This window comes from Oncorhynchus masou, chromosome 1 (genome assembly GCF_036934945.1).
Source record: "Oncorhynchus masou masou isolate Uvic2021 chromosome 1, UVic_Omas_1.1, whole genome shotgun sequence".
In the NCBI taxonomy this organism is placed as follows: domain Eukaryota; kingdom Metazoa; phylum Chordata; class Actinopteri; order Salmoniformes; family Salmonidae; genus Oncorhynchus; species Oncorhynchus masou.
The window spans coordinates 76,889,284-76,913,230 of record NC_088212.1 but is presented as its reverse complement, the minus strand read 5'-3'; the positions used below and the strand labels follow the sequence as shown (position 1 = coordinate 76,913,230).

Sequence of the window (23,947 nt, the reverse complement as noted above, 5' to 3'; positions counted from 1 at the left end):
CTGCTGCTGTTACCGCTGCTGCTGCTGCCGCTGCTGCTACCGCTGCTGCTGCTGTCATTGCTGCTTGCTATCCGCTGTTGCTATCGCTGCTGTTGCTGTTGCTGTCACATCATTGTTGTTACTATCATTGCTGTCGCTGTTGCTATCGCTGTCGCTGCTGTCATTGCTGTCATTGCTGCCATCATGGCTGCTGCTGTTGTTATCATTGTTGCTGCTGCTATTGCTGTCATTGTTGTTACCATCATTGCTGTTGTCATTGTTGCCATCATTGTTGTCATTGTTACCATCATTGCTGTCATTGTTGTTGTTATTGTTGTCATTGCTGCTGTTATCTGGGCTGTTGTTATCATATCATTGTTGTTGTTATCGCTGTTGTTGCTGTTATCATTGCTGTTGCTGTTGCTGCTGCTGTTACCATGCTGCTGCACGGCTGTCGCTGTCGCCATCACCGCTGTCACATTGTTGTTACCATGCTGCTGCTGCTGCTGTTGCTGTTACCACTGCTGTTACCACTGCTGTTACCACTGTTGCTGCTGTTGCTGTCATTGTTGCTGTGCTGTCATTGCTGCTGTTGTTATCACTCACTGCTGCTGTTGTTATCGCTGCTGCTGTTACATCATTGCTGTTACTGCTGTTACCACTGTTGTTGCTGTTACCCGTTGTTACCACTGCTGCTGTTGCTACCGCTGCTGCTGCTGTTGCTACCGCTGCTGCTGCTGTTGCTACCACTGCTGCTGCTGTTACCACTGCTGCTGCTGCTGTTGCTACCGCTGCTGCTGCTGTTACCACTGCTGCTGCTGTTACCACTGCTGCTGCTGCTGTTAAAGCTGCTGCTGCTGTTAACGCTGCTGCTAACGCTGCTGCTGCTGTTGTTACCGCTGCCGCTGCTGCTGTTACCGCTGCCGCTGCTGCTGCTACCGCTGCCGCTGCTGCTGCTACCACTGCCGCTGCTGTTACCACTGCTGCTGCTACCACTGCTGTTACCACTGCTGTTACCACTGCTGCTGCTGTTACCACTGCCGCTGCTGTTACCACTGCTGCTGCTACCACTGCTGTTACCACTGCTGTTACCACTGCTGCTGCTGTTACCGCTGCTACCGCTGCTGCTGCTGTTACCGCTGCTACCGCTGTTACCGCTACCGCTGTTGCTGCTGTTACCACTGCTGCTGCTGTTACCACTGCTGCTGCTGATACCACTGCTGCTGCTGATACCACTGCTGCTGCTGATACCACTGCTGCTGCTGCTGCTGCTACTACTACTGCTGCTACTACTACTGCTGCTGCTGCTGTTACTACTACTGCTGCTGCTGCTACTGCTGTTACTACTGCTGTTACTACAACTGCTGCTGCTGTTACCGCTGCTGCTGCTGCTGCTGTTACCGCTGGTTGCTGTTACCACCGCTGCTGTTGCCGCTTGTTATCATTGCTGTTGCTGCTGCTGTACCGCTGTTGTTGCTGGTACCACCGCTGCTGCTGCTACCACCACTGTTGTTGTTATCACGCTGTGCTGCTGCTGTTACCACTGCTGCTACATCTGCTGCTGCTGTTACCTCTGCTGCTGTTGCTACCACTGCTGCTGCTGCTGCTGCTACTACTACTACTACTACTGCTGCTGCTGTTACTACACTGCTGCTGCTGCTGCTGCTGTTACCGCCGCTGCTGCTGTTACCGCCGCTGCTGCTGCTGTTATCCCCGCTGCTGCTGCTGCTGTTACCACCGCTGCTGCTGCTGCTGTTACCGCCGCTGCTGCTGTTACCGCCGCTGCTGCTGCTGCTGTTACCACCGCTGCTGCTGCTGCTGTTACCACCGCTACTGCTGCTACCACCACTGCTGCTACCACTGCTGCTGCTGCTACCACTGCTGCTGCTGCTACCACTGCTGCTGCTGCTACCGCTGCTGCTGCTACCGCTGCTGCTGCTGTTGCTACCGCTGCTGCTGCTGTTGCTACCACTGCTGCTGCTGTTACCACTGCTGCTGCTGCTGTTGCTACCGCTGCTGCTGCTGTTACCACTGCTGCTGCTGTTACCACTGCTGCTGCTGTTGTTAACGCTGCTGCTGCTGTTGTTAACGCTGCTGCTAACGCTGCTGCTGCTGTTGTTACCGCTGCCGCTGCTGCTGCTACCGCTGCCGCTGCTGCTGCTACCGCTGCCGCTGCTGCTGCTACCACTGCCGCTGCTGCTGCTACCACTGCTGCTGCTACCACTGCTGTTACCACTGCTGTTACCACTGCTGCTGCTGTTACCACTGCTGCTGCTGTTACCACTGCTGCTGCTGTTACCACTGCTGCCGCTGCTGCTGCTGTTACCGCTGCTGCCGCTGTTACCGCTACCACTGTTGCCGCTGTTACCACTGCTGCTGCTGTTACCACTGCTGCTGCTGATACCACTGCTGCTGCTGATACCACTGCTGCTACTGATACCACTGCTGCTGCTGCTGCTACTACTACTACTGCTGCTGCTGCTGCTGCTGCTGCTACTACTGCTGCTGCTGCTGTTACTACTACTGCTGCTGCTGCTACTGCTGTTACTACTGCTGTTACTACAACTGCTGCTGCTGTTACCGCTGCTGCTGCTGCTGCTGTTACCGCTTGTTGCTGTTGTTATCGCTGTTGTTGCTGTTGTGGGCTGCTGCTGTCGTTGCTGTTGCTGTCGCTGTTGTTACCGGGCCATGCTGCTGTCGCTGTTGTTATCAGCGCTGTTGTCGCTACCACTGTTGTTATCACCGCTGTTGCTGTTGCCACTGCTGTTGCTGTTGCCACCACCGCTGCTGCTGTTGCCGCTGTTGTTATCACCGCTGTTGTCGCTGTTGTTATCACATTGTTGTTGTTATGTTGCTGTTACCACTGTTGCTGTTACCATGCACACTGTTGCTGCTGTTGTTACCACGCTGCTGCTGTTATCACTGCTGCTGCTGCTGTTATCCCCGCTGCTGCTGCTGCTGTTATCCCCGCTGCTGCTGCTGCTGTTACCACCGCTGCTGCTGCTGCTGTTACCACCGCTGCTGCTGTTACCACCGCTGCTGCTGCTGCTGTTACCACCGCTGCTGCTGCTGCTGTTACCACCGCTGCTGCTGCTGCTGTTACCACCGCTACTGCTGCTACCACCACTGCTGCTACACTGCTACCACCACTGCTGCTACCACTGCTGCTGCTGCTACCACTGCTGCTGCTGCTACCACTGCTGCTGCTGCTGTTACCACTGCTGCTACCTCTGCTGCTGCTGTTACCTCTGCTGCTGCTACCACTGCTGCTGCTGCTGCTAACACTGCTGCTGCTGCTACCACTGCTGCTGCTGCTGCTACCGCTGCTGTTACCACTGCTGCTGCTGCTGTTACCACTGCTGCTGCTGCTGTTACCGCTGCTGCTACCGCTGCTGCTGCTGCTGTTACCACCGCTGCTGCTGGTACCACCGCTGCTGCTGCTGCTGGTACCACCGCTGCTGCTGGTACCACCGCTGCTGCTGCTACCACCACTGCTGCTGCTGCTACCACCACTGCTGCTGCTGCTACCACCACTGCTGCTGCTGCTGCTGTTACCACTGCTGCTACCTCTGCTGCTGCTGTTACCTCTGCTGCTGCTGCTACCACTGCTGCTGCTGCTGCTGCTGCTACTACTACTACTACTACTGCTGCTGCTGTTACTACTACTGCTGCTGCTGCTACTACTACTGCTGCTGTTACCGCTGCTGCTGCTGCTGTTACCGCTGCTGCTGCTGCTGTTACCGCTGCTGCTGTAACCGCTGCTGCTGCTGCTGTAACCGCTGCTGCTGCTGCTGCTGTTACCGCTGCTGCTGCTGCTGTTACCGCTGCCGCTGCTGCTGCTGCTGTTACCACCGCTGCTTCTGCTGCTGTTACCACCGCTGCTGCTGTTACCACCGCTGCTGCTGTTACCACCACTGCTGCTGCTGCTGCTGCTGCTGCTGCTGCTGCTGCTGTTACCACTGCTGCTACCACTGCTGCTACCTCTGCTGCTGCTGTTACCTCTGCTGCTGCTGTTACCTCTGCTGCTGCTGTTACCTCTGCTGCTGCTGCTACCACTGTTGCTGCTGTTACCACTGCTGCTGCTGATACCACTGCTGCTGCTGATACCACTGCTGCTACTGATACCACTGCTGCTGCTGCTGCTGTTACTACTACTGCTGCTGCTGTTACTACTGCTGCTGCTGCTGTTACTACTACTGCTGCTGTTACCGCTGCTGCTGCTGCTGCTGTTACCGCTGCTGCTGCTGCTGCTGCTGTTACCGCTGATTGCTGCTGTTGTTACACGCTGTTGCTGTTGCTGTTGTTATCGCTGTTGCTGTTGCTGTTGTTACCGCTGTTGCTGCTGCTGCTGCTGTTACCGCTGCTGCTGCTGCTACTGTTACCGCTGCTGCTGCTGCTACTGTTACCGCTGCTGCTGCTGTTACCGCTGCTGCTGCTGTTACCGCTGCTGCTGTTACCGCTGCTGCTGCTGCTGTTACCGCTGCTGCTGCTGCTGTAACCGCTGCTGCTGCTGCTGTAACCGCTGCTGTAACCGCTGCTGCTGCTGCTGTAACCGCTGCTGCTGTAACCGCTGCCGCTGCTGCTGTAACCGCTGCCGCTGCTGCTGCTGCCGCTGCTGTTACCGCCGCTGCTTCTGCTGCTTCTGCTGCTGTTACCACCGCTGCTGCTGTTACCACCGCTGCTGCTGCTGCTGTTACCACCGCTGCTGCTGTTACCACCACTGCTGCTGCTGCTGCTACCACCGCTGCTGCTGCTGCTACCACCGCTGCTGCTGCTGTTACCTCTGCTGCTGCTGTTACCTCTGCTGCTGCTGTTACCTCTGCTGCTGCTGTTACCACTGCTGCTGCTGCTGTTACCACTGCTGCTACCACTGCTGCTGCGACCACTGCTGCGGTTACCACTGCTGCTGCTGCTGTTACCACTGCTGCTGCTGCTACCACTGCTGCTGCTACTGCTGCTGCTGCTACTGCCGCTGCTGCTGCTGCTACCGCTGCTGCTGCTACCGCTGCTGCTGCTGTTACCACTGCTGCTGCTGCTACCACTGCTGCTGTTACCACTGCTGCTGCTGCTGCTACCACTGCTGCTGTTACCACTGCTGCTGCTGCTGCTGCTGTTGTTACCACCGCCGCTGCTGCTGTTACCACCGCCGCTGCTGCTGTTACCACCGCTGCTGCTGTTACCACCGCTGCTACCACTGCTGTTACCACTGCTGCTGCTGCTGTTACCACTCCTGCTGCTGCTGTTACCACTGCTGCTGCTGCTGTTACCACTGCTGCTGCTGCTGTTACCACTGCTGCTGCTGCTGTTACCACTGCTGCTGCTGTTACCACTGCTGTTACCACTGCTGCTGCTGCTACCACTGCTGCTGCTGCTACCACTGCTGCTGCTGCTACCACTGCTGCTGCTGCTACCACTGCTGCTGCTGTTACCACTGTTGCTACCGCTGCTGCTGTTACCACTGCTGCTGCTGTTACCGCTGCTGCTGCTGTTACCGCTGCTGCTGCTACCACTGCTGCTGCTACCACTGCTGCTGCTACTGCTACCACTGCTGCTGCTACCACTGCTGCTGCTTTTACCACTGCTGCTGCTGCTGTTAACATTGCTGCTGCTGTTACCGCTCATGCTGCTGCTGCTGTTACCGCTGCTGCTGTTAACGCTGCTACCGCTGCTGCTGCTGCTGCTGCTGTTAACGCTGCTGCTGTTAACGCTGCTGCTGCTGTTACCGCTGCTGCTGCTGCTGTTAACGCTGCTGCTGCTGCTGTTAACGCTGCTGCTGCTGCTGTTAACGCTGCTGCTGCTGCTGCTACCGCCGCTGCTGCTGCTGCTGCTACCGCTGCTGCTGCTGCTATGTTGTTACCGCTGTTGTTATCACTGCTGTTGTTATCATGCTGCTGTTGCTGTTGTCATTGTTATCATTGGCTGTTAATCAGCATCATTGCTGTTGCTGTTGTTATCATTGCTGTTGCCGCTGCTGCTGACGCTGCTGCTGCCGCTGCTGACGCTGCTACCGCTGCTGCTGCTACCACTGCTGCTGCTACCACTGCTGCTGCTACCACTGCTGCTACCACTGCTGCTGCCGCTGCATCATTGCTGCCGTTATCATCGCTGTTGTTATCGTTGTTACTGTTGCTGTTATCACGCTGCTGTTACTGTTACTGGGTTGTAGCCACTGTTAAGGCTGCTGTTGTTGTTACTGTTGCTTGTTGTTCGTTATCATTGTTGTCATTGTTATTGTTGCTGTTGCTGCTGCTGTTATCGTTGCTTTGCTGTTACTGTTACTGTTGTTAGTTACGCTGCTGCTGTTGTTGTTACTGCTGTTGCTACACTGCTGTTGCTACATTGCTGTTGCTGCTGTTGCTGTTGTTATCATTGCTGCTGCTGCTGTTACCGCTGCTGCTGCTGTTACCGCTGCTGCTGTTACGGCTGCTGCTGCTGTTACGGCTGCTGCTGCTGTTACGGCTGCTGCTGCTGTTACGGCTGCTGCTGCTGTTACGGCTGCTGCTGCTGTTACGGCTGCTGCTGCTGCTGCTGTTACCACTGCTGCTGCTGCTGTTGTTGTTTCTACTGTTGCTGCTGCCGTTACCACTGCTGCTGTTACTACTGCTGCTGTTTCTACTGCTGCTGCTGTTACCGCTGCTGCTGCTGTTACCGCTGCTGCTACCGCTGCTGCTGCTGCTACCGCTGCTGCTGCTGCTACCGCTGCTGCTGCTGCTACCGCTGCTGCTGCTGTTACTACTGCTGCTGCTGTTACTACTACTGCTGCTGCTGTTACCACTGCTGCTGCTGCTGTTACCGCTGCCGCTGCTGTTACCACTGCTGCTACTACGACTGCTGCTGCTACTACGACTGCTGCTGCTACTACTGCTACTACTACTGCTGCTGCTACGACGGCTGCTGCTGCTACGACGGCTGCTGCTGCTACGACGGCTGCTGCTGCTACGACGGCTGCTGCTGCTACGACGGCTGCTGCTGCTACGACGGCTGCTGCTGCTACGACGGCTGCTGCTGCTACGACGGCTGCTGCTGCTACGACGGCTGCTGCTGCTACGACGGCTGCCGCTGCCACTACCGCTACCGCTGCCGCTACCGCTGCCGCTACCGCTGCTGCCGCCGTTACCGCTGCTGCCGCCGTTACCGCTGCTGCCGCTGCTGCCGCCGCTGCGCGCCCGCTACCACCGCTGCCACCGCTGCCGCTGTTACGCACCGCCCGCTGTGCCATTACCGCTACGCCCGCTGCCGCTGCCGCCGCTGTTACCGCACGACGGTTGGTTATGATGGCCGCTGCCGCCGCTGCCGCCGCTGCTGTTACCGCTAACGCCGCTGCTGTTACCGCTGTTGCCGCCGCCGCTGCTCTGCCGTTACCGCTGCTGCTGCTCTGCCGTTACCACTGCTGCTGTTACCACTGCTGCTGTTACCACTGCTGCTACCGCTGCTGCTGCCGCCGCTGCTGCCACCGCTGCTGCCGCTGTTACCGCTGCTGCCATTGCCGCTGTTGCAGCCGTTACCGCTGCTGCTGCCGCTGCTGTTGCCGCCGCTGTTACCGCTGCTGCCGCTGTTACCGCTGCTGCCATTGCCGCTGTTGTAGCCGTTACCGCTGCTGCTGCCGCTGCTGTTGCCGCCGCTGTTACCACTGCTGCTGCTACTGTTCGTACCGCTGCTGCTGCCGCTGTTACCGCTGCTGCTGCCGCTGTTACCGCTGCTGCTCCCGCTGTTGCCGCTGCTGCTGCCGCTGTTGCCGCTGCTGCTGCCGCTGCTGCTGCCGCTGCTGCTGCTGTTGCCGCTGCTGCCGCTGCAGCTACCGCTGCCGCCGCCGTTACTGCTACTGCCGCTGCTACTGCTGCCGCTGCTGTTACTGCTGCCGCTGCTGCTGTTACTGCTGCCGCTGCTGCTGTTACCGCTGCCGCTGCTGCTGTTACCGCTGCTGCTGCTGCTGTTACCGCCGCCGCCGTTACTGCTGCCGCCGCCGTTACCGCTGCTGCTGCTGTTACCGCCGCTGCCGTTACCGCTGCCGTTACTGCTACCGCCGCCGTTACTGCTACTGCCGCTGTTGTTACTGCTACTGCCGCTGTTTCTGCTGCTGCTGCTGTTTCTGCTGCTGCTGCTGTTACTGCTGCTGCTGCTGTTACTGCTACTGCTGCTGTTACTGCTACTGCTGCTGCTACTACTACTAATACTACTACTGTTACTACTGCTTCTGTTGCTATGCAGCATCTCACTTGACTTTCAAAAACAAGCAGAGCCATCAAGCAAAAGAGCCTCTGTTACTGCTGCTGCTGCTAGTAAAACATACAACACTCCACTTAGTGCTGCTGTGTTCACACGCCCCCCACCACAAATACTACACTCATAACTGCCTGGCGGACTATATGGCTAATAGGCAATACCTGAAGCTTCTTCGATTATCATTTATAGGATCCAAATAAGGGAGAGAATATTTGAAAAATATATAGTTTTGCACTTGATGAAATTGTAATAAATTGAAATAACAATATACATTTGATGTGAGGAAAAAAATAGAGAGAATAGACTACCGGACCACTGGACTCACCTGGCATTACGTCACAGATGGGGACTAGACGGGTGTGTTCCAGACTGGCGAAATTACACAGCAGCTTCCCATCGATAACACCATCCCAGTCCCCAATAGGATTGTCCTGGAAGAGCCGGAGACAGCAACCGATTACTGCTGCGGGCGTTCCTCATCTCCTAAAACCTGTACTTACAGTCCCAGTCTCAGCAGCAGTCCTGTCATCACGACAGCGCTTCTCTATCCAGTCAACTACCCCCTCTACCCAGTAATGGTCCTCTGTCTGCACTTGAACTTTAACTCCCTCTTAACCTTCCCTCTCATTTCTCAAAATGTACCTCCCCGTATCTTCAAAACAGAGGGGTGCTTATTCCAATCCCCAGGAAGCAGGGTCAAAGTTCTCCAGTACTGGTTGCTCCACTCCACCACACTAATCTATGTACTTTTGGAAGGTTGGCCCCATTGTGAACAAAAATGGATCCAAATAAACAAAAACGTTACACAAATATCACCTAACACTAAGCTGTTTTGTATATGGCGTGTCAGAGTGTTGTTGATGTTCTCTGTATGCTGGGCGAGGCTGAAGCAGAGTGGACTGAGCAGTGGACTCTCCTCTCCTTTCCTCGACTGCCTGGCCAACCCGCTGGCCCTGTGCCACGCTACTGGTCATACAGACCAGTGCTGTATATGCGTCCCCAATGGCACCCCATTGCCAATTTAGTGCACTACATTTGTGCCCATAGGACTCTAGTCAAAAGTAGTTCACTACATAGGGAATAGGGTGCCAATGGGGACGCAACCTGCAACTTTACCTCACTCCCCAGCTCCCCGCATGACTACTGCCCTTTGTGTGTGTCCCAGTCCAGAATAGACCGAGTAGGCTCACTGCTGCTGCTACTAACAACCTGCAGTCAAATGCCTCCGCTATTATGCATGTTCCCTTTCCTTAACTGCTATGCCATCTGATTATATTGGCAACAGGAAACATCAACACCAGCAGCTGGTTGTTAGACTGCAAAATAAACATTAGGAATTATATTTTATTTTCTGGATAGACAATCAAATCATACAAACAACCTTACATGGGCTACTTGAACTAGGCTCTTGCCTAACTTGAGATGTAATTTACAAGTTGTAAGCCATGTTCTATAAATATAGCATTATTATATATGTAGGGAGGACATTTCACCTTTACCTAGTGCTAACAGCAGAGGAAAAGGTAATCTCCACTCTGACAGTATTTACATTGCCAGTCTGCCATTCTACAGCAGAGAGGAGAAGGTTGTAGAGGTCCCACTCAGTAAGGCCCCAGTATGGGACCAGCGTCTCAAGCCTTACCATGTCTACTCCCACATAGTACCCCAGGCTCTCGTTCCCAGGCAGCAGGTCACAGAAGATGATGGTTCCCCTCTCCGGCCCCTCTCTGGTCTGGACAAGGACCCTGGAGTTGATCTCCAGCGGATGGAAATCCATCTCCTCCTCCACCAGGATGACGTGATCCACCTCTAGCTCTCCCAGCTCCTCTTCCTCATCATCCCACAGCTCCAGCTTGTCCAGGGCCACGAACACCCCGCACTCATCTTCACAGCGGAACAGCTGTCGGCCCTGGTAGGAGCCCTCTGTGAAGCCCTGGCCTCTGCCCTCCTCCTATGTAGAGGCATAGGTTACATACAGTATGTTAAACGTGGGATAACCTGTGAGTGCCAGTCGCATGTGGCTTACTCAGACACGCTAACCCTTCCCCTCATCCTTCACACAGTAATGCCAAAGAATTTCCCTGACCCTTAACCTCTTCCCTAACCTTTACCTTAATTCACGCTACACGTTCCCCAAGGGCACCACCCCTTTAGGATGTTATAAACGTACAAAACAATTGGCGATTCAACCGGACAAAAGGAATTCTTCTTAGACCTTCTGGAACGGAGGGATGACTGTGTAAAATTCGCGCTCGAACCCGCATGTATTTTCTCACGACACCCACTATTTTGCCTGCCAAAAGGTCAAAGCCCACGGGATTTGCGCAATTAAAACGCTCTACTGATAGAGGACATCTCGCGGAAGACATAGAAAGTGTTTCCAGATCCATAGCTGGTTGGGAAGGGTGGGGGCGATGACGTCAAAGTTGCCCCAACTTTCTAGATGCCAAAACTAGTTTGGGAGATTGTCTGCCCTGTGAGTTCTGCTATACTTACAGACATAATTCAAACGGTTTTAGAAGCTTTAGAGTGTTTTCTATCCAATAATTATTATTCTATGCATATATTAGCAATTTTGGACAGATTTTTTTTCAGTTTACTATGGGCACGCAATTCATCCAAAGGGGGCAGTATTGTCCCGAGCCTTAACAGTGTAATTACCATCACAGGAAAAGCCTAGCACTGGGCTGAGCTGATACAAGAGGCATGAGCTGTCATTACAGTGAGGTGAGCTCAGCTACTCAGCAGAATGCCTACTCAGCATTCTACAGGGGAGGGAATAGGGATGATGAGGGTTTGATGAGGGTTTGAGATCGATACTGCGGAGGGCATAAAAGCATACTCAAAATGTTTCATTGCTGAGAGTAGCCGGCAGGCCCTGAACTGAATAATCTTTGCTCTTACACAGGGATAATGGACAGTTAGAAGGTGTAGTTACATGATCCTATACACTGGACTTCTTCTTGAGTGCCATGTAGGGCTTTTCAGTATTAGCATCGTTCAATTTATGTTTGTATGATCAAGATCAGAAGTACACATTGTTGACTGTAAATGTGTGGTAAGTATTCTCAATCGTGATACAAGTCTGGCATTCAATCAAGACGCTGATCTGAAACCCAAGAATGTGCTAAACCCTTTATAGTGAGTAAGGGTCAGCCTTTCCTCTCATCCGGCTCCTTCACCCACTCACACAGCCTACAACTGGACACGGAGGAATAAACACAACATTGTGCTCCAATAAACAAGCCTTTGTAGCCCGCTACTTTACTGCATCTTTACAGAATGTAGGCTACGGCAAGAGAGAGTCCATTTACTAGCTTAGCTGTTATGAAATCCTCAGGGAACATTTCACAAAGACCAAATCACAGACGATATTACACATAACTGAAGTTCCCTCTGGGGCAAATAAAGTTATTCTATATACGTAACTGAGGGTCAATTGCTTACAAAGTGCATTTTAAAACAGTAGTAAAGATGAGGTTTCTCACCAGCAGCTCCACTCCAAACCAGACCCCGGAGAGAGCCCTGTCTGGGAGGAGAGATCCTTTAAATCGGACTACCCCGGGCAAAGGTTCATCCCCCGAACGCAGCTGCACGCGCACCTTGGAGCCACAGTCGATGTCTCTGGCCCGCTCCAGCCTGGGCTTGTTGCACAGCAGGGCATAGCGCTCCTCACAGTTGGTGATGGGGAACAGCAGCTCAGCTAGCTTCTCATCCAGCTCCAGGACGTCCCTGATTTGGTTGCAAATCAAACACAACAAGATGTACATTTGAATCCCAGAGGAAAACAAGAAAATATTAAAAAGTTTCTTTTTTTTAAGTCAATATATCATACACTATTTGTACAAAAGTATGTGGACACACCTTCAATTTAGTGGATTTGGCTATTTCAGCCAAACCAGTTGCTGACAGGTGTATAAAAATCGAGCACAGAGCCATATACTCCTCATAGATAAACATTGGCAGTAGAATGGCCTTACTAAAGAGCTCAGTGACTTTCAATGTGGCACCGTCATAGGATGCCACCTTTCCAACAAGTCAGTTAGTCAAATTTCTGCCCTGCTCCGATCAACTGTAAGTGCTGTTATTGTGAAGTGGAAACGTCTAGGAGCAACAACAGCTCAGCCACGAAGTGGTAGGCCACAAAAACTCACAGAAAGGGACCGCGAGTACTGAAGGGCGTAAAAATAGTCTGTTCTCGGTTGCAACACTCACTACCAAGTTCCAAACTGCCTCTGAAAGCAACATCTGCACAATAACTGTTCGTCGGCGGTGACATGAAATGGGTTTCCATGGCCGAGCAGCCGCACACAAGCCTAAGACCACCATGCGCAATGCCAAGGGTCGGCTGGAGTGGTGTAAAGCTCACTGCCATTGGACTCTGGAGCAGTGGAAACATTATCTAGAGTGATGATTTGCGCTTCACCATCTGGCAGTGCGACAGACAAACCTGGGTTTGGCGGATGCCAGGAGAACACTAGCCCCAATGCATAGTGCCAACTGTAAAGTTTGGTGGAGGAGGAATAATGGTCTGGGGCTGTTTTTAATGGTTCGGGCTAGGCCTCATAAATCCAGTGGAGGGAAATCTTAACGCTACAGCATACAATTACATTCTGGACGATTCTGTGCTTCCAACTTTGTGGCAACCTTTCCTGTTTCAGCATGACAATGCCCCAGTGCATTGTCATGTGATTAGGACTGGCCTGCACAGAGCCCTGACCTCAACCCCTGACCTCAACCCCATCAAAAACCTTTGGGATGATTTGGAACGCCGATTGTGAGCCAGGCCTAATCGCCCAACATCAGTGCCCGACCTCATGAATGCTTTTGTTGCTGAATGGAAGCAAGTCACTGCAGCAATGTTCCAACATCATGTGAAAATTCTTCCCAGAAGAGTAGAGGCTGTTATAGAAGCAAAAGGTGGAACAACTCCATATAATGCTCATGATTTTAGAATGAGATGTTTGATCAGCAGGTGTCCACAAACTTTTAGTCATGGAGTGTATGTCAAATGTGAGTATTGTTGTTGTTTTGTATTGTCTTTATATAAAATTGCAATATAGCATGATAGTGTCACTATCCATTAATTAGACCAACCGCTCATCCAGGCTCAGCACCACGTTGGTCTGGTCCAGGACGCGTAGGCTCCTCTTGCCTTTGCTGGGGGGCAGCGTGCGCCCCAGGCTGTTCCTCTCCTGGCAGGCCTGTCCCAGGCTGCCCCGGGGGATCCTCAAGGTCTTCTGGGGGGGCTTCTCCACTGTACACTCCTTAGTAGAATTGTGTTGAGTTATTAAGGGTCTCTGTCTGTTAGAAATGCCACCCTATTCCCTACACTGATTTTGACCAGGGCCCATTGGGCAGATATAGTGCATTATATAGGGAATAAAGAGCCAATCCAAACATAATCGAAGATACTCATTAGTACATCAGGACTTATCTTCCGGAATTTATTCCAAAAACACACAATAGCCAAAACAACAAAATATGAAACACAAAATAAACCTTTCGATAAACAAGCCTTCTTGAATAAAAATCTTGAATAACCCTAGCGAAATTCTGGAATTTTTTAAAGAGCAACTGCTTTTAAAAAGCAACGAATCCCTTTAAAAATGGCTTATTTGGAATCGATTTGAGCCAGAAAGTTATTCTAGTGTCAATAGGATAATTTTGCTCAATAAGTCAGTCTAAACAGAGTTTGGAACATCTGTGAATCACAATGGGTAAACGAAGATAGGGTTTTGATTTGACGATGTCCATTAGTACATCAACATGGGGTGAACAGCTGCAGTGATTACTCTCTATCCAATAGCATAGACAGTGAGACTGTTTAAATAAGACATGTCACATTTTTTTTTTACTTGAGAAATACTGCACCAAACACCTTAGTTAGATGTAAAAAAAATATATATATATAAAAACATCAATGGCAAAAACTTCAAAATAAATTACAGGTATCTTAATTCTGGGGATTTTGAGGAAGTAAAATGGGCTTCCATGTCTACAGTGTCTCATGGGAGACAAGAATCATTAACGGTCAGGAAACACACCAACAGTGGTTCGTCCTTTAAAAGTTGCAGTGTACTGCAGCACAGCTGCAAAATTCTATGGAACGTTATTTAAGTGCCATCCATTTAGTACCATTAATGCTAGTTAGTACTAGTTTGACCACCAGAGGGAATCTTTGAGAAGCATTTGATAGCCTTCAATAGTGGCTGTACTAGAGAATTTAAAACCTTTTTTTTTGTAAGAAGGTTTTACAAGACCATGGTGCTTGCCTACGGAGCTGTGAGGGGAACGCCACCGCAGTACCTCCAGGCTCTGATCAGGCCCTACACCCAAACAAGGGCACTGCGTTCATCCACCTCTGGCCTGCTCGCCTCCCTACCACTGAGGAAGTACAGTTCCCGCTCAGCCCAGTCAAAACTGTTCGCTGCTCTGGCCCCCCAATGGTGGAACAAACTCCCTCACGACGCCAGGACAGCGGAGTCAATCACCACCTTCCGGAGACACCTGAAACCCCACCTCTTCAAGGAATACCTAGGATAGGATAAAGTAATCCTTCTCACCCCCCTTAAATGATTTAGATGCACTATTGTAAAGTGGCTGTTCCACTGGACGTCAGAAGGTGAATTCACCAATTTGTAAGTCGCTCTGGATAAGAGCGTCTGCTAAATGACTTAAATGTAAATGTAAGAACAGATTTTAAGAAATGTTGCTTAATTAATTTGATTCATTTTATGGTGTTTCTATTCCAATAAATACAAAAAGCCCTCTGGGGTTCCATTAGGATGGAATGGAAAATATGGCACTGTACAACGTGATGGTCGGGAGTAGACAGTTCTGGGCTATTTAGCTAAAGAATCGCAGTGTCGTGCGAGCACGCGGAAGACCTGGGTTCAATACCCCGGCGGGGAGGAAGGAGTAGGCTTTCCATGTACAGATGAAGTCAGAAGTTTACATACACCTAAGCCAAATACATTTAAACTGAATGTTCACAATTCCTGACATTTAATCCTAGTAAAACAAATCCCTGTTTTAGGGCAGTAGGGTCACCACTTTATTTTAAGAATGTGAAATGTCACAAAAATAGTAGAAAGATTTGTTTCAGCTTTTATTTCTTTCATCACATTCCCAGTGGGTAAAAACTTTACATACACTCAATTAGTATTTGGTAGCATTGCCTTTAAATAGTTTAACTTGGGCCAAATGCTTCAGGTAGCCTTCCACAAGCTTTCCATAATATGTTGGGTGAATTTTGGCCCATTCCTCCTGACGGAGCTGGTGTAACTGAGTCAGGTTTTTAGGCCCCCTTGCTCGCACATGCTTTTTCAGTTCTGCCCACAAATGTTCTATAGGATTGAGGTCAGGGCTTTGTGATGGCCACTCCAATACCTTGACTTTGTTGTCCTTAAGCCATTTTGCCACAACTTTGGAAGTATGCTTGGGGTCATTGTCCATTTAGAAGACCCATTTGTGACCAAGATTTAACTTCCTGATTGATGTCTTGAGATGTTGCGTCAATATAGCCACAATGTTCCTCCCTCATGATGCCATCTATTTTGTTAAGTGCACCAGTCCCTCCTGCAGCAAAGCACCCCCCCAACATGATGCTGCCACCCCCGTGCTTCACGTTTGAGATGGTGTTCTTCGGCTTGCAAGCCTCCCCCTTTTTCCTCCAAACATAATGATGGTCATTACGCCCAAACAGTTATATTTTTTGCTTCATCAGACCAGAGGACATTTCTCCAAAAAGTAGCACCTTTGTCCCCATGTGCAGTTGCAAACCGTAGTCTGGCTTTTCTATGGCGGTTTTGGAGCAGTGGCTTCTTCCTTGCTAAGCGGCCTTTAAGGTTATGTCGATATAGGACTCGTTTTACTGTGGAAAAAGATACTTTTGTACTAGTTCCCTCCAGCATCTTCACAGGGTCCATTGCTGTTATTCTGGGATTGATTTGCACTTTTCACACCAAAGTACATTCATCTGCAGGAGACAGAACACGTCTCCTTCCTGAGTGGTACCACAGCTACGTGGTCCCATGATATTTATACTTGCTTACTATTGTTTGTACAAATGAATGTGGTACCTTCAGGCATTTGGAAATTGCTCCCAAGGATGAACCAGACTTGTGGAGGTCTACAATTTTCTTCTGAGGTCTTGGCTGGTTTCTTTTGATTTTCCCATGATGTCAAGCAAAGAGGAACTGAGTTTGAAGGTTGGCCTTGAAATACATCCACAGTAGAGGTCGACCGATTATGATTTTTCAACGCCGATACCGATTATTGGAGGACCCAAAAAAAAGCCGATGCCGATTAAATCGGCCGATTAATTTATTTGTAATAATGACAATTACAACAATACTAAATGAACACTTATTTTAACTTAATAGAATACACCAATGAAAACAATTTAGCCTCAAATAAATGAAACATGTTCAATTTGGTTTAAATAATGCAAAACAAGTAAAAGTGCAATATGTGCCATGTAAAAAAGCTAACATTTAAGTTCCTTGCTCAGAACATGAGAACATATGAAAGCTGGTGGTTCCTTTTAATATGAGTCTTCAATATTCCCAGGTAAGAAGTTTTAGGTTGTAGTTATTATAGGAATATTTATCTCTATACCATTTGTATTTCATATACCTTTGACTATTGGATGTTCTTATAGGCACTTTAGCATTGCCAGTGTAACAGTATAGCTTCTGTCCCTCTCCTCGCCCCTACCTGGGCTCGAACCAGGAACACATCGAAAACAGCCACCCTTAAAGCATCGCTATCCATTGCGCGGCCCTTGCAGTGCAAGGGGAACAACTACTTCAAGGTCTCATAGCGAGTGCCGTCACCGTATGAAACGCTACTAGCGCAACCCGCTAACTAGCTAGCCATTTCACATTGGTTACACCAGCCTAATCTTGGGAGTTGATAGGCTTGAAGTCATAAACAGCTTAATGCTTGCAGCACAACGAAGAGCTGCTGGCAAATGCACGAAAGTGTTGTTTGAATTAATGCTTACAAGCCTGCTGCTGCCTACCACCGCTCAGTCAGACTGCTCTATCAAATCATAGACTTAACTATACCATAATAACACACAGAAATACGAGCCTTAGGTCATTAATATGGTCAAAACCGGAACTTATCATTTCGAAAACAAAACTTTTATTCTTTCAGTGAAATATGGAACCGTTCCGTATTTTATCTAACGGGTGGCATCCCTAAATCTAAATATTGCTATTACATTGTACAACCTTCAATGTTACGTCATAATTATGTACAATTCTGGCAAATTAATTACGGTCTTTGTTAGGAATAAATGGTCTTCACAGTTCGCAACGAGCCAGGTGGCTCAACCTGCTGCATATACCCTGACTGCTTGCACGGAACGCAAGAGAAGTTACACAATTTCCCTAGTTGAAAGAAAGTCATATTAGCAGGCAAAATTAACTAAATATGCAGGTTTAAAAATATATACTTGTGTATTGATTTTAAAGAAAGGCATTGATGTTTATGGGTAGGTACACATTGGTGCAACGACAGTGCTTTTTTCGCAAATGAGCTTGTTAAATCATCACCCGTTTGGAGAAGTAGGCTGTGATTCGATGAGAAATTAACAAGCACCGCATCGATTATATGCAACGCAGGACAGCTAGTAATACAATTAACCATGTGTAGTTAACTAGTGATTATGTTAAGGTTAATTGTTTTTTATAAGATAAGTTTAATGCTAGCTAGCAACTTACCTTGGCTTCTTGCTGCACTCGCATAACAGGTAGTCAGGCTCCTCGTGGAGTGCAATGTAAGGCAGGTGGTTAGAGCGTTGGACGAGTAACCGGAAGGTTGCAAGATCGAATCCCCGAGCTGACAAAGTAAAAGTCTGTCGTTCTGCCCCTGAACAAGGCAGTTAACCCACCATTCCTAGGCAGTTATTGAAAATAAGAATGTTTTCTGAACTGACTTGCCAAGTTAAAAATATATTTTTTTACCTTTAACAATTGGTGTCCAAAAATGCTGATTACCGATTGTTATGAAAACTTGAAATCGGCCCTAATTAAAATCGGCCATTCCAATTAAAATCGGTCGACCTCTATTCCACAGGTACACCTCCAATTGACTCAAATTATGTCAATTAGCCTATCAGAACCTTCTAAAGCCATGACATCATTTTCTGGAATTATCCAAGCTGTTTAAAGGCATAATCAACTTAGTGTATAATCTTCTGACCCACTGGAATTGTGATACAGTGCATTATAAGTGAAATAATCTGTCTGTAAACAATTGTTGGAAAAATGATTTGTGTCATGCACAAAGTAGATTTCCTAACCGACTTGCCAAAACTATTTGTTAACAAGAAATTTGTGGAGTTGTTGAAAAACGAGTTTCAATGACTTTAATGACTAAGTGCATGTAAACTTTCGACTTCAACTGTAAATAGGAATTGTGTTAAGTGACTCCATATGTGTTATTTCATAGTTGTGACGTCTTCACTATTACTCGGCAACATAGAAAATAGTTTAAAAAACCTAGATGTGACCAAACTTTTCACTGGTACTTGCTTAACTAATTTGATTAATATTATGGTGTTTCTATTCCAAGAAAAACAAAAAAACATCTGGGTTTCCATTAGGATGGAACTTCAATATGCTCTTTAAATAAATAAGACCTAAGCCACTTTTAACAGTACATTACTCAACACCAGTGAGACTCAGGTCACCTATGGTAGGCCTACAGTATATTGAAAAATATGACATGACTCTCCGTCAATATATACATATAGAGGATTGGAGGATTCTAAATTAAAACCAAAAGCCGCCTCAAACTGAAAATTGCAACCAATCACGGCCGGTTGTGATACAGCAAACCTAACTTAGAATTCTCCCCCTAACCTCCTTCTAGGCAAGTCTATTCTCCAGCTACCTGCTAGCAGCCATAATGGCGCTGTACAACGTGACCGTGTGTGTTTGAAAGAGTATTTTCCAGTAAGCAACAATTTGTTTACCTTTAGACAACTTTGTTCCAATATTTCTGTAATTCAGTGGTATTTATTCCCATAGTAATTCATTATGGAGCCATAACTAAATAAACGTCGGCATTTTGAAAGAGTATTTTTGTCATTATTGTATTAGCGTAAGCATAAATATGCCATTATTAGTTACATTGTATTAGTTTGAATGTGCAGACTGGCACTAAGAACAGTGGGAACATTTCCCTAGTCAGCGCCATTATTAGTGCAATGCCCCTTAATGTGTTGCTCTGTGCTACCCCTGTACCATACTAAACCACAAAATACTGCAGCATAATCGCAAAACATTTAGTGGGGCAACCACTGTACAAGACTGAAATCTGGCAACAGAAAAACACAGGTGACATTCGGAATATTCAATGGCTCTTTAAACATATTAATATTTACCTTGACCACCATGTAGAAGCGCCAGTCCTCCCTGAAGCCCCCACTGGGCTTCTCCTGGCTCCACAGGGCAGAGCTCATGGCTGTAGGGGCTGGGTCAGCTGGGGCATAGCAGGGGGAAATACAAGGTCCGCTTGTCTTCCTAACCCAATATGAAGCCCCTCTCTCTTCCCTTTATGGACGTTCCTCTATCCCCAAAGCAGTGAAAGGGGCATAACAGGGGTGAGAGAGAAACTTGGCCTAACACCTGAGGGGAAGGTTGTCTGGTTAGAGAGTAGACAGAGGGTGTTATGGCCGTTCACAGGCTCCTGCTGACCTGGGGTGCCCTCATAATGGTCTCAACTGTCTGCCTGCATGCCCCAATGTACTTTGAAGGACCTGTGTATGAAAAGAAAGGCATGCTGTTATTATGACAATGTTGTTAAAAGGTCATGGAATGCCTCCAGGTTAATTGTATTAAATCACTGACTTATCATAAATATCAGCTCAATTTCTCTCCCCAAAAATTGGCCTATGGCTAGGCTATATTAACCCAAATAAGCATTGAGCCTTTTGGGAAAACAACAAAACATTTAGGCAACACAAATTTGGGATAAGCTCTGAATAAATGATTTTCAAACTGGTATCTAAACAAACAGGATGTAGCCTCATTAGAATGTAGTCCTGATTGCACCATTAGCTAAAGGCTGCTACTGTACCTCATAACACTGACGGTGAAAACCAGTTGAGCACAAACATGCTTAGGCCTAACCTTGTGTACTATCGGTATCTTGCAACCAGATAGGCCAAAAAAGTTACTACCTGTATTCTGATTCCTGACAAACCTATTTGACATACGGGTAAAATTGATTTGAATTCAATCCCTTTTTGACAGCTCCCTTTTGATTTAAACGAAACCTTCCATACATATTTGCCCATTGTAGAAGTGCTCAGGAAGTGACTTTGTAGCTGAATGCCAAAACATTCAGGAGATAAAGGTGCTCAAAGTTGACTTATTTTGCATACCAAACCATACCATGAAACATCAATGTCATCATCACTAGAAAAAAATTAAGAGTTTGGGATTGACATAATTGAAAAGTTTACAAACAGGGTTGTCAACCTATTTAATAGTTTATGGAAAAAGAAATATCTAATTAAATTAAAATGCTTCATTTCAAGAAATAATAAAATAGTTTGACATGATATCAAGCTGAACCACTTATCTTTTCCAGTGACGAAGACACGGATGTCTCATGGTATGGTGGGGTATGCAAAATAAGTCAACTTTGAGCACCTTTATCTCCTGAATGTTTTGGCATTCAGGTCCAAAAAGTCACCTTCTTAACACTTCTTCCATGGGATGCTGTCCAAAAACAGACTGAATTCAAATGGCTTTACCCTGAAGGCAATTTTGAAGGAGGCAGACAATATGCTCAAAACCTGTTGATACTCTCCTCTTAAGATGAGAAATGGGTGATGTCGCATAGGCCTTGGTACTACAGTCAATATTAACACAAATGGATTCTAAGCCAGCCGTTATTCAAACACACCGTTATAAACACGTTATTCAAAACTCACTCGGGCCTGACTCAGAATTTGAGAAATTTTGGATTTCCCCTAGCTGTGTGATGATCAGATATGGTCAGAGTGTGTTAAGGGAGCTGTGAAGGGGAATTCAGACTAAAGCAGTCAAACGCCTCTTCCTGACAAACAGAGTCACCGCCACTTTAATAGAGGGTCGACCTGTTTTGACAACCCCAATATGAAGGGGGGATCCAAGCACCTCTGACATGACTCCTCTTTATGGTTCTCTGGCCACTCTCACATCTAGGCTATTCACACCTCATGTCTGTGCATCAATCAAGCAAGTTGGGGATCCTGATTGGCGCAGCGGTCTAAGGCACAGCATCTCAGTGCTAGAGGCATCACTACAGACCCTGGTTCAATTCCAGGCTGTATCACAACCGGCCATGATTGGGAGTCCCATACGGCAGCGCACAATTGGCCCAGCTTTGTCAATGTTAGAGTTTGGCCGGAATTTCTTCTAACTTCTAACTTCTAACTAACTTGCCTAGTTAAATAAAGGTTAAATAATATATATATATTTTTAATCTATGACAGGGTGCCGCTGTGTTAGCCTTGGTTTGCATTGCAACTCCTCTTAGGCTGCGTATCTGTGCATAACATCAATTTTCACAGTTCAAATTTTCACAGAGGACTTGTTGTTTATCATGCCCCTATTTGAGCTTGAGGAGGGAGCATGGAGTGAGCAAAATAACATGACAGACAATTACTATGTTGTGATGTTATTCTAACAGTCTACCATAAGGAAGGAGTGAGGGCAAAAGGCCTACTACCCTTTCAAAATACGCATAATTTAATGACCCTTGGTCAACAACATGCACTACTGCAGTGCTTACTGCTTACATGGGCATTATCTGACAACTACATCTGAAAGTAGCCCACTTGTCCCTTTTGCTTTGCCTTTTAACAGTATGAATGTGTGAAGTACAATATAGCCACATACTGATGGTGCTGACTTCCTGAAAATAAAATGACTGGGATGTAACACTGACTATTTAAACACACCATCACAACATTCAAAAGCCCCAACAGATTAAATATTATTAACAGCAGAGTAATTGTATCATCATTGCAGCAGTGGTCTTGCATATTCCATCAGTGACATCACTGAATCAAGCCAGTCAGCAGCAGCGAGTGATGATGATGATGATGCGTGAGAGAAGAAGGAAGAATGTGTCACTGCCAAGCCTTGCTTAATCATGGATGAGGAAGGACCCTCATTGAGAAAACACACATGGAACATGTCAATTAGTGTAAAACAGCACACATACTAGGACATGTTTGCTGTAGGGCTAGCTAGCCAGTATAGCAAACCATGCAATATTTGATCAAGTGCATCCATATCATAATCTGACGTATGACGAGGAAGCAAACATGAAATATAGCTATCATTGTAACATAACGTCGTTAGCTAGCTCGTTTTCTTACCTTTTTTAAACGTCAATTCAGTGCTGGAGTGTCATGTCACCTGCTCATTCCAATGCTGTCCTTTAGTAGCTGACGTTTTGAAACGTTTGTACAATTAACTGGCTAGCTTGTTGATAGCAAGCCAGCTGATAATTGATATATGACAGCCTCGAAATTAGCTAGACAGAGTAGCTAGTATGGATAGCTAGCTGTCCCATGCAACAAGAGCATGTTATCTACGGCTTTTAAATATTTTTCTGAACGACTCTTAGACTATACTATTAAATACTGACACACAAAACATATATTACGTGACAGACAAAATAAGTCAGGCCTTATAGCGAGAGGAATAAAGATAATTTACAGAACCAATAGACCCCGAAATATTTGTCTCCTGAAAATATGCCAAATCATAACCCATTGGCCAATCTGCATCCATCACAAGTGCCAATAGGCTGGGTTTCAGTTTAATCATTAAGTCCCACCCCCCGGGGTTTTCCCACGAGTTTGGTTGACGGGTATTGAAGAATCTGCGAATGAGTGGTTCTCTCGAGTAACAGTTTCTAAACCTGTATTCATCTCCCTGGCAGACGGTCTTCACTAGTTAAACAACCACAAAGCCTTAAAGCCCGCCTATTTCTACAATATATCTTCTTAACGTTTTAATTTAAACATAGCCATAACATTAACCACACTGCTAACCGTATGTCTAACCCTAACATTAAAATAAGACCAAAAGGCAATTTTTCCCCCGTGAATTTTTACGATATGGCCCATTTTGACGTTGTGGCTGGGCTAACTAGTGATAACACTGGTAGACCCTGTACACTAGATGACATATAGGGGACGCTGTGTTGAAGCCATCGTGCCTCGATCTTGGCCTGATCTATATGCAATATTCCAGTCAAGGAAAAAGTAACATATACTCAGTAAAAAAAGAAACGTCCCTTTATCAGGACCCTGTCTTTCAAAGATAATTCGTAAAAATCCAAATAGCTTCACAGATCTTCATTGTAAAGGGTTTAAACACTGTTTCCCATGTTTGTTCAATGAACCATAAATAATTAATGAACATGCACCTGTGGAACGGTCTTTAAGACACTAACAGCTTACAAACGGTAGGCAATTAAGGTCACAGTTATGAAAACTTAGGACACTAAAGAGCTCTTTCTACTGACTCTGAAACATGAAAATAATGATGCCCAGGGTCCCTGCTCATCTGCGTGAACGTGCCTTAGGCATGCTGCAAGGAGGCATGAAGACTGCTGATGTGGCCAGGGCAATAAATTGTAATATCGGTACTGTGAGATGCCTAAAACAGCGATACAGGGAGACAGGACAGGCAGCTGATCGTCCTCGCAGTGGAAGACCACG

At 47.7% G+C, this 23,947-nt stretch overlaps 2 protein-coding genes across 4 annotated transcripts in view; both read right to left on the bottom strand.

Annotated features, from left to right (window-relative positions):
- Positions 1 to 23,005, bottom strand: part of LOC135551021 (ubiquitin carboxyl-terminal hydrolase CYLD-like) — a 40,082-nt gene extending 17,077 nt beyond the window's left edge. The window contains exons 1-6 of one of the 3 annotated variants that reach the window (XM_064982384.1): positions 22,595 to 23,005; positions 19,604 to 19,978; positions 13,300 to 13,469; positions 11,691 to 11,934; positions 9,845 to 10,153; positions 8,528 to 8,633 (exon numbers count right to left, since the gene is read on the bottom strand). In XM_064982384.1, coding sequence (XP_064838456.1) covers positions 8,528 to 8,633; positions 9,845 to 10,153; positions 11,691 to 11,934; positions 13,300 to 13,469; positions 19,604 to 19,681 — 907 coding nt within the window. In that variant the 5' untranslated portion in view covers positions 19,682 to 19,978; positions 22,595 to 23,005. Of the gene's footprint in view, positions 1 to 7,631; positions 8,344 to 8,527; positions 8,634 to 9,844; positions 10,154 to 11,690; positions 11,935 to 13,299; positions 13,470 to 19,603; positions 19,979 to 22,594 lie in introns of those variants that run through there. The other 2 variants (XM_064982394.1, XM_064982403.1) reach the window with 2 other exon arrangements.
- On the bottom strand, positions 55 to 7,198 carry LOC135505095 (uncharacterized transmembrane protein DDB_G0289901-like). The gene is made up of 7 exons (XM_064924221.1): positions 6,752 to 7,198; positions 6,174 to 6,178; positions 4,342 to 5,824; positions 2,883 to 4,276; positions 2,662 to 2,802; positions 2,009 to 2,391; positions 55 to 332 (listed from the first exon to the last, which is right to left on the bottom strand). The coding sequence occupies exons 1-7, from the start codon at positions 7,196 to 7,198 to the stop codon at positions 55 to 57; spliced, it is 4,131 nt and encodes a 1,376-aa protein (XP_064780293.1).
- Positions 23,006 to 23,947: the final 942 nt, after the last annotated feature.

Coding starts and splice junctions, on each gene's coding strand:
- LOC135505095 (XM_064924221.1), bottom strand. CDS start 7,198: ATGGCACAGCGGGCGGTGCGTAACAGCGGCAGCGGTGGCAGCGGTGGT. Junction 4,277..4,341: donor GTAACAGTAGCAGCAGCAGC/AGCGGTAACAGC, acceptor CGATAACAACAG/CAACAGCAACAGCGTGTAAC. Junction 2,803..2,882: donor GTGATAACAGCAGCAGCGTG/GTAACAACAGCA, acceptor TGATAACAACAG/CGACAACAGCGGTGATAACA.